Source organism: Festucalex cinctus, chromosome 16 (genome assembly GCF_051991245.1).
Source record: "Festucalex cinctus isolate MCC-2025b chromosome 16, RoL_Fcin_1.0, whole genome shotgun sequence".
Taxonomy (NCBI): Eukaryota; Metazoa; Chordata; class Actinopteri; order Syngnathiformes; family Syngnathidae; genus Festucalex; species Festucalex cinctus.
Window position 1 is genome coordinate 8842604 of NC_135426.1, and position 9195 is coordinate 8851798.

Consider the following 9195-nt stretch of genomic DNA (forward strand, 5'->3'; position numbering starts at 1 on the left):
TCTATATCATTTCTATACAACCACAAGTTATGCTAAAAAAAAAAAACAACTAACCAAATTCTTAAAAAATAAATAAATAAATAAAATAAAAATAAAATAATAATGAAAAAGTTCATACAAAGTAGGTTGGATTGAAAGGGGAATAACTTTTATTGCTGATCTTTTTGATGATGATGGAAATCTCTATATTTATGACTTATGAGGACTTTCTGAAAGTCAAAATGTTCCCAGTAACATGTAAGGAATTTCCTTCTGTTATATTTTCTTCTGTAAAGGGTGTGCATTTAAAAATAGGATCTCGCCTAGAGGTAAATCATTTTGGAATTCACAATTTGAAGACATCAAATGGAGTCAAGCATGGTTGTGACCCATTAAATTCTGTGTCGCGAAGGAGTGTAAATAAATTCATTTAAAAAATTTGCATATTTTTTCTTGTAATGTCACAAATAAATCTCCAATTTTGCAGATATTGATGTGAATTGTTTGTTTTGCAACAATGAACCTGAAACCATTAACCATTTATTTATCAATGATCAATGACCAATGATTAGCAGTTAAACACTCATTAATTCAGTTTATCAGCCAAAAAAAAACAAAAAACAAAAAAAAAGGTGTTGAGTTGCACTTTAAGGACACAATAATACAGGGAGTAAAAGATTACAACACAACATATATTTAAATTGTATTGCAGAAACACAAAGGCATGTCTTAATTCTGAATATTTCATAAAGCAGCCAACTATGATATGACAAAACATGAAATGAAATGCATAGGAGCTATTGAGAAAACAGCATGTGTGGGGGCATCACCAGTATACCGCCACATCTATTTATTTATTTTTATTCCACATTGATACCTACTCACATTATAAGCAAAATGCAACAGATACCAAAATACATTGGAAATACCTTGCAGAGACGCAAATCTCGCACAATGCAAACAAATCAAGCATCAAACAATACTGAAAGAGACAAAAACAGTGAATAGAACATAACATAAGCAATATGGAACACAAGGTGAAATCAGAGATGCTAATGACCCCCAATGAGTGTCAAATATCCACGTCCAGTCCTCAGCATCCTTATTCAACATTCTGCCGCTGCCACCTCATCCATAAGTAATGGTGCGGAAATAACACCGGAGATATTTCCTTGACAGCTGGGTAGAAAGATGTAATATTACTCACGGCACATCTCACATATGGCTTCCCCTTGGAATGACAGGGATTTATTTGGCTGTGAGCGGCCCCCAGCGCACCTCACTAGGAATAAAATGGGAGGAAATCCAGACATGTTTGGTTATTATGTATGACTTGTACTGCTGGAGGAGGGTGTGGTTAAAACTGTGATTCCACCTTTGAGAAGAGTGCTTGCTGCTAGAAAAAAAAATGAAAGCATGTACTACTACATTACAAAAGTAAACAATTTTAACCAGGGCGTTATTTCTAAATATGTTGGAAGATATTTGCTGAAAACATGCAGCAACTGTAGTACTGCATGTAGTTTTTTTTCCCCCCAAACATTTCAGTTTCTTCAATTTTTGGGGGCATGGCTAAAACAGGGCCAACTGACGCACTTGCTAACTATGCTTATGCCCCTAAAATGCATCTTCCATTTGGACAGTCTGCTGGCATGGCCCCTTTAGAGCGCCTCATTGTTGACCATGAGTGTGCACAAATCATGGCGAGAAAAGCAACAGGGGAAAAGAAAGGGGGGAGTGCAACTTGACTGTTAAAACTCTTACCTATGATGTCAAATTTAGAAGACAATTCTTTTCACTTTACAGGGACTTCAATGAACCCTGACGTAAACAAAGGCACAGACCAGAATGAATGACCTCCCCTTATTTAATTATGCTTACAGCGGGCACCCTTTCTGAAGTGAGTAAAGATGGAAATATATAATCATTTAAATGCATTCAAAAGCCAGGAGACCCTCATGAATGTTCTTCATGAACAAAGAAAGGGACAAAAAAAGCATCCTGGGTTCAGAATGAGCAAAAAAGAAACTAATCATGCACATCAGGATTCAGCATGTACATGGAAAAAAGGAATTGCGTTTTTAGGTGTTATAATGAGTACCTTCCGCTTATTAGGACAAGCCAAAAGATAATAGTAGTACCCGAATGAGGACCCTGAACTTCTTTGGTCAAGCTACTTGTCATGAAAAGCAAATTTGATATTCTAAAAGCATCGGTGCATCAGGAAATAGGGATCGTTTGGGTACAAAACGCCAAATTACCAATTAAGATGTTTGTTTGCGGCGTGTGTGTATGTGTGTGTGTATTATATAGCTGCTGGAACCTGCTGCCTTCCCGGTCCTGGTTGGGTTGAGATTTTCTGCGAGTGCCAGCGAGTCTCCTTGTACACAAACCAGGCGTTGCCGGCCCACACGAACATGTTGAGGTAGCCAAACACCTGAAGGGGGGATTTTTAAAAGACAAACCATTTTGGAATAAAAAAAAAAAAAAAAAAAAAAAATCAGGATTTGCTGGCTCATTCTGAGCAAAGAGTGAGTGGGGAACAAGTGAAAGTGTTGTTGCTCAGTGTCTCATGACTGTGTGAGTCATGTGCTGGAGAAACTGGGCAGTAACACTTTTGCATACATCCAATAGATGGCGCTGTTAAAAATATGACACTAACTTTCTTCTCCAAACATACTTTGTATTCACGACATATATATATATACTGAATTTTTGATGCAGCAAAAGCTAAAAGTATTGGTTGGGCCCAACCAATTCTACCTAGCAACTAGACTAGGTGCAATTTCTGGAGAAATTGCGTGGGAATGCTGAAAGCTGAATGCTAAGATTTGAATGCATGTAGAATGCTTATGAAGTAAATTGAGAGATAAATTATGAAATTATAACCTCCTGGTTACTAGACAATGCGCCTTACCAACTGTGCCACGAGCCGTATCAGACAGCTGGTAATGATGATAAGTTATATGTGTGGAAGTGGGCGTGGAAAGTGATACAATGTCTGACCCATTGAAAATGAATGGGGAAAAATTTATATTAAAATGTTAAATTGTGCAAATATTGTAAGTAATGTGGAATCAGACGATACATACCCTGGGAGGCGTGAATTTTTGAAGCTAGTTTAAATTTAAAAAATGTAAATTAGAAGTATTATGTGGCAGTTGTTAGGCGGCAAAAAAGTGTGGAGAATAAAAATCACAATAACATATGTGGGAATGCTTCAGCATTCCCACAAAAAGGGGCTGCGCACATGTCACATGACCAGGAAAAAAGCCCAACCATGAGTGAGCCAATATTGGATCTTAAAGCTAATCTCACCACGGAGATGTTGAGCGTCCGCAGGCTGGCGAACTCGGTGACCTCGCAGGTGATGTTGCTCCCCTTGCAGAGCGCGACGGTGGCGCCGATGCCTTCGGTGTCCGTGGCGTCCTTCACGTTCTGCAGGCCCTTGGCCCAGGCGGACGAGCACACCAGCCACAGGAACACGATGACAGCCGTGATCACAAAGTCCTAAAGGTGATCGACACGCTCACTCAGGCTGTGTTCCTTAATTACTATAATTGTCAACGTTTAACTAGGGGTGTCAAAATCAGTGCGTTAATTTTGAGTGAATTTAAAGTTCCTTTAACACCACTAATTTTGTGATTAATGACCTCCCCTTACATGGAAAGACTGTACTGGGGGAATTCCAATTATAACACAGTTAGCAACACATCCACGTCAAAATTTAGCAGTCATACATTTAACTCGTTCACTCGCAGCCATTTTCACTGAAGCAACCCCCGGCTGTTTTACTGGATTTTGGCTGATTTTGCAAGGCCCACAGAATATTGTGTTCTATTGATATAAAAACAAGGAACCTGCCAAAAGAAAGATTAGAGTTTCTTCTTTTAAAAAAACAAACAAACAAAAAACAAAACAAAAAAACAAAAAAAACAAAAAAACATGGCCCTGTTGATCTCTTGCACTCTGCTGCCACCTGCTGTCCGTTTTTGTAATTACTACAATTTTTTCACCCGTTCTCTGCAATTCAGAGGCTGCATCATAGCCTTCTGTATTTTCTAGCATAAAAACATTTAACAACAACTAAACAATTAAAAAACAATTAAAAAAAATGTAATACGTCTTTCGGACACTTAAAACATTTAAAATAGAACATATTTATACATTTTTGGGAGCAAATTAGTTTATGATAATGTATATATTTGTGTCGACTGAGGTCAAGTAATTTCACAAGTTACTTCATGTTAAAGTTTACAAATGCTATTATTCCATGAAGTGGCGGAAAAATGACCTCAACACAAATCATTATCACACTCGTTTTTTACAGTACAGTACATATTTTTAATTTGAACTCAATTTCATGAATTATTACGAAATTACTGTATCAGTGACTAAAATATACAGCCCAATTTTTATTAGACTAATATTTTTTTCCACTTTTATGTTAACAAGAGTATGAGAACTTCGGAAAAAAAATATTTTATTGTCCATTTAGAAGTTAACGGATAAAACTTTAATTAATTAATTTTGATTAATCGTTAAAAGAGTTAAAACTATGGAAGTCATGCGATTCATTACGTTTAAAAATTTTAATCGCCTGAGCTACTTGTAACATAACAGAGATGCAAAACCCTCACCAAAATGGGTCCAAAGTCCGAGTTCTTGTAAACGTGCATGTAGCCCAAATAAACCAAAAGGGCCGCCATGCTGTACAGGAAGCAGAAGACGGCGACGCCCACGAAGAACTCGGCCGCGGAGGACGAGTCCCCCATCAGGTGCGTGGTGCTGACCGAGTGATTACATATCGTGGAGTTGCCTTCGATGAGCGGTACCTCACTTAACCTGACAACACAAAATACATGAACTTGGATGTCTGAGAACAAAAAGCGGAGGGCCCGAGCATTAAACAGCTGGACAATTTCTAAGCCAATGTTATGCAAAATATCAAAACTGGGATTGGTCTTAAAAAAAAATAAAAATAAAAAATCCATATGGGTCAGGCCTTAAAAAAATAAAGATTCTCACCTGAAGGGGTAGTGGAAATTGATGTTGAGTGTTTCGTTTTTGCCATCACCGCAGAAGATGGACACGATGTTCTTGGCCGTGAAACCACCGCAGCTTCCAAAAGCAAATATGGCCGTGAGCTGTTTGGAACAACAACACAGCAAGGTGTCAAAACTAATTGGAATCATTTGCGGTAGGTACCTTTCATTGGGGTACCAAGTAGGGGTGTACTGTCCCAATGTCCAGAGAGCAAAAATGTAGTGCACTCCAAATTCCCCACATTGCACTTTGAAAAGTAGTGAAAAAAAAAAATCGATGCTCACTCAACCAATTGATATAGATGACAATGCATTGAGAGTATGAAAAAAAAAATGGTGCAAGCGCGAGAATCGAAGCAATACTTTCACTACATACGACGGAAATGATGAATTTGTTAAGTTGAAACATGTCATTGCAATGTGCTCCTATTGGTTCAACGGCGCAAAGTATCATGGTCTATGTAGTTCACGATGCTGTGTTCGGTTGAAGCGGGTGAAAAGTAAAAAAAATAAAAAATTGACAGAGATGAAAAACATTTGCTGGTATGACTCATTTATGGGAGCCGCAGTGGCCAAAACATTCCTAATTCAAATTAAACTACACTGATAAACTAACCACCAGAGGGTGCTGGAACTGCACAATTTGCCGCTTTTAATAAAGTGATATGACGATGAAGATATCGTGGCAATTTAATATCACAATATTGCCGTTATCGTTATACCCCCAGTACCGAGTGTTGTGGAATAACTTATTAACTGCAGTGTTTCCCCACTAAAATAGCAAAGATCCACAAGTAACACCGCCGAAACAAGCGTTATAATTTCCTATAGCTCCCGCTAAACAATTGGACGAGTTGTTCTTGACCCATTCAAAGCACCCCATATTCAGCATCGTCTGATCTGAGCAGGCATCGACACCAAATTCCTACCGAAATTGCATTCTCTTGTGAGCTTTGACGATTTAAAATGCATGCTGGTGACAAAAGTGTCTCCTCGGCGAGCATTCCACTGCAGAATTCCTCGCCAGAGTGGAGGCAGTTTGCGATTTAGTGTGGAGGAGACCACGTGATGCTTAAGCGCGCGCACAAACGCCATTCTTTGGAATCGATCCTGTTTGAAGAAGTCCGACGGACATCCCCTGACATGAACGCCGACAAAATGACAAAATGGGTCAAATTTCGTGCCTAACCGTATGTAATGGTTAAGGGTGTGTTCTGTTTAAAAGTGCTGAGTCCAGGGGCAGCTTCAGCCCTCAAGTAGGCTACCACATGTGCACTTCCAACGCACGTACACACCTCGAGGCCTCAAACCAGATGTGTCGCCATATGTTAAAGGCCCGTGTGCTTCCTACTAAAATGCTTACCCCACCCCCGTCCATTAGAGCGCGAGGCCACATGGAGCACATATAAAACGACAACATGGCGGAGCAACAACGTATGAGGGGACGCTTACATGCCGCATTCACAACATCTGGGTCAACATTATCATCCTCACTTCCATGCATTTGACTGAGACTTCCTGTTTACATTAGAACTAGTTGAACCTCAGGAAGTACAAGCACTTAGCTCCACTTTTTATTCCCACTCTGGAAACAACTTCGTGGGATTGTTTCCCAGCTCATCATATGACACAATTTCACAAACAACATGTGACCCAGTATGCAACATGCGGCGCCGTTTGGAGGAAAATAAAAGAAGTATGCCAATGGAGTCGAGTCACTACATTCATAGAACCAGTTGGTAGGCAAAATGTACCTCCAGAACTGTAGCAAAGCAAAAGTATTGTTTGTATAAGTTCATGTTTATGCTTGGGGGACGGATTTGAGTGAGGGAACAGACTACAGGAAGTGACGTTTACAGAGCATGTGCTATTAGCCAGGAGTTAACCTACTGTAATGTGCTGAGTTGCGCAAATTACAAGTCAGCGAGTCACTGCTTTAATCGTCCAATCTGTGTGGTCAGTGAGAACGGAAGAGGGTGAAACGGTCTACTTCGCTCTATACGTACAAAAAACAAACACGCAGTGCATGTGTGAGCTATTTCCACCAGACTGTTCTTCCACAAGGTGAATTATTAGTGAGCATGGCTTTAATCCAGAACCGTGGCCATTTCTCAATATGAAGAACACAGAGTACGGTCTTGTGAAATGGCCTAGTTACGGTTTTCCTAAAGACAAACTCGAGAACGTTTTTCCTACGAATGTGATTAGCTAAATTGGAACAGCTGTGTACTTATCCTCCACCCCACGATTCTGATGTTTGCCGCTATAGCAGCACAAAATGCATCTTGGGATATTTTCATAGACGAGCATTCACAAGCAACAACCGATGCATCCTTGGGTTAAGCTAGTTAACAACATCCGGGTATTCTGAACCCAATGATTTGGGATTTTGTCTTCTTTTGTTTTGCTCTCGCTAGCTTTTGCGAGCTTCTCCCGCTAGCCACTCTTGTTAGTGTCTACAGCGAGTTCTTCTCTAATTGGTGGTAGGCTTGCAAAGTGTGGTCTCTTTGACGCACCATAGTGTGCATACTTCAAAATCATTGCATTCTTAGTTCACCACTAGGTGGCACTAAATCATACACACTGTCCCTTTACTAGTGTACACACCATGCAAAAGACCATTGACAAACTGATAAATAGAATAAACCATTGTGAGGATAAACGGTTTGCAAAGCGGATGGATGGAGTTGCGGTGTTATAAACATAATTGAACACAAACGGTGAATCAATATGAATAGACTACACTCAGAGACATAGTCTTTATCCTCTGCAAAGAAACTAATATTGCTGCAGTTTACTGAGTAACTTATTACAGTAGTTTTGAAAATCTTTGTTTGTCTTAATGACTATTACACTGACGCCTGATGACCAGGGTGTATTTAAGCATGATACACAAATTGTTTATTATTATTATTATTATTAAATTATTACTGGATGTTTGACAAAACTTGACTTTTTTTTTTTAAATGTGAAGATGCTTTCAATCAAATTACACCAATAAAAATAGAAAAGACAACTGTTCAAAAGGTTTGTATTGCTATTTAAGAAGTATAGTTTAGATGAGGAAAGAAACAACCGCACCTCCTTGTCTTCTGGTCCTGACCCACTTAGAACCACAAGCAAACACAGGCTTTTTAAAAAAAAAACTCACTTACCCACTCCACTAGTTTGACGAAGCCCAGCGGTTCCTTCAATGGGGACAAGTTGAGCCGAAATCCCGTCATCACGAGTCCACGACTTGGATCCAAAACTTTTTTTTTTTTTTTTGACGAAGCCGAGCCCCGAACTGAATCGGTGATGTCGGTCCCACACAGGGAGGCAAAAAAAAAAAAAAAAAAAAAGTGGGAGTGATTTGACAGTGTGACGTGGTTTTTGCTGGCTTATAACGCTGCAGGAAAAAAAAAAAAAAAAAGAGCACTGAAATAAGTTACGAGAGAGGGAAAAGTGGATTCTGTCGATTCGGTAACGGAGCTGCAGCAAACCTTTTACAGAACAAGCAAACTAACTGGCGACTTTTTGTTTTCACCGTGTGGTGTTTGACACGCGCATAGCCAGTTTTATTCCATTAGTTACAGTTCCTGCCTGCATCCATCTGAAGTCTGCTACACTTTCCTTCGCTTGCGATGGAATGCGTCAGGATTTTTCTTTCTCTTTTTTTTTTTTTTTAGGCTCAAGTACGCGTGCGCGTGCGCCTCCTCGATGACGACGGGGTCATATGACAGCTTGAAAAGGTTAATATTCTCACTAATTTAAAAAAACAAACACAAAGGAATTGTTACCGAACAAAAAAACCTGACGCCCACATTACACGCTTCTCTAAGAGCATCAAAATTAATTAGCTGTAAAAATGTTTTAATTTTTTTGAAAAAGCTTTATTCATTCGCCAGCCTTAAAAGTTACTGTAAAATTTCAACGGCAACGTACTCCCGAATGTACTGTATTTTGGGAAGTTCTAGTATTCAGTGCAAAAATTGTATGCTAAAAGCATGATTTTGGTAATTCATTACAAAAGGTACTTTTTTTTTTTTTAAACAAAACTACACAGAAAATCACGCCATGAAACGTTTTAAAACTCTTAAGAGTCCCTTGAAAATCTTAGTATTTTAGCATCAAACTTGCACTAGTATGAAAAAAAATAGTTGACCTTTACATTTGAACTTTGACTAAATGT

The 9195-nt window shown here is 39.1% G+C and overlaps 1 protein-coding gene across 1 annotated transcript; it reads right to left on the bottom strand.

Annotated features, from left to right (window-relative positions):
* Window positions 1-506: 506 nt before the first annotated feature.
* On the bottom strand, window positions 507-8324 carry sypl1 (synaptophysin-like 1). The gene is made up of 5 exons (XM_077501549.1): window positions 8180-8324; window positions 5008-5126; window positions 4620-4824; window positions 3298-3489; window positions 507-2416 (listed from the first exon to the last, which is right to left on the bottom strand). Exons 1-5 carry the CDS (start codon window positions 8246-8248, stop codon window positions 2285-2287), a joined length of 717 nt encoding a protein of 238 aa, XP_077357675.1. The 5' UTR covers window positions 8249-8324; the 3' UTR covers window positions 507-2284.
* Window positions 8325-9195: the final 871 nt, after the last annotated feature.